The sequence below is a fragment of the Acyrthosiphon pisum genome, unplaced genomic scaffold (genome assembly GCF_005508785.2).
Source record: "Acyrthosiphon pisum isolate AL4f unplaced genomic scaffold, pea_aphid_22Mar2018_4r6ur Scaffold_21676;HRSCAF=24574, whole genome shotgun sequence".
Taxonomy (NCBI): Eukaryota; Metazoa; Arthropoda; class Insecta; order Hemiptera; family Aphididae; genus Acyrthosiphon; species Acyrthosiphon pisum.
Window position 1 is genome coordinate 14,456 of NW_021771168.1, and position 1,141 is coordinate 15,596.

Below are 1,141 nucleotides of genomic sequence, written 5' to 3' on the forward strand. Positions count from 1 at the left end.
AAACGCAAACTCTTTTTGAATGATATTGTTTAAATAATTTTGTGTAAAATAAAACAAGCGTGATATTTAAAAACAAGGTTCTTGTTTTTTTTTTTTTTTTTATTTAAAAAATAAGGCTTCGACATCACAGGTCATTAGCCTAGCTTAGATTAAGAGTACAATACAAAATATATTATGGCTTAATGACTACGGAAAGGGTTTTTACATTGTTAAAGTTTGTTTATGAGGTGGATTTGAGTTAGAAAAGAGATAATTTTAATAATATTATTTTCGTTTAGTGCTTCATCCATATTTGGTGGTATATCAAGTTTTTTTATTTATTAGAATATAAGATAATATTTACAAGGTATAAAAAAAAAATAATTATAAGATATTTAAAAGGTATATAAAATAATTATAAGATATTTTTACAAGGTATATAAAATAAGATTCAAGGTTTACAATTTTCTAACATCGCCACTAAACGGATTGTAAGTTATAATCTGGTCATGTAGTATTAAACAATAAGCTGATGTCTTTTCTGGAATAACTGTGTCCGTTTCAAAGTCTATTCGTAGGTCCACGGTCGATGATTTAACGTTATCATTCTGATACGATAAATCGACAACGACGATCGGCACATAGTTTTGAAAAATATGTTTTGATAACAATGGTTCACAATAATCTCTTTCATAATACGATTTTTGAAAGTCTGTATAAGCTTTGTAGAGTATGCTGGTGATATTATTTTTAAAATCAGCTCGAAAGTCTTCATATGGATACACTTCAGAGTTTAAGTGTACCTTAAGATTTTTCAGATGACAGTGATCAAACCGCCCAGCGTCAGTTTCGATATTGTTTTTTCGACTTGTTTGCAATCCGAACAAAACAAATCTTGGTTTTTCGAGTATGCTGCTAGACTTAACAGTCCACGAATGAGAAGTGTTTCTAGGGAGCACGGGATACTCGCATAGATCCCAGGTTCTGAACGCACACGACAGTGTTTTACGTGAATCTAATACTTTCAATAACTTTAATTTTTCTTTATCACTGACTTTGATAATAGGCATCTTCCAAACCACCTTGGTGAGTTCGATGGTAATTTTTTTATTTTTATCCACGGCTGCGGTTGCACCCTCACCAACAACATGTATCGCATCCA

At 31.0% G+C, this 1,141-nt stretch overlaps 1 protein-coding gene across 1 annotated transcript; it reads right to left on the minus strand.

Moving 5' to 3' along the window:
* Positions 1–437: 437 nt before the first annotated feature.
* Positions 438–1,049, minus strand: LOC103308503. The gene has a single exon (XM_008181937.1). It carries the CDS (start codon positions 1,047–1,049, stop codon positions 438–440), a length of 612 nt encoding a protein of 203 aa, XP_008180159.1.
* Between the last annotated feature and the right edge of the window lie 92 nt (positions 1,050–1,141).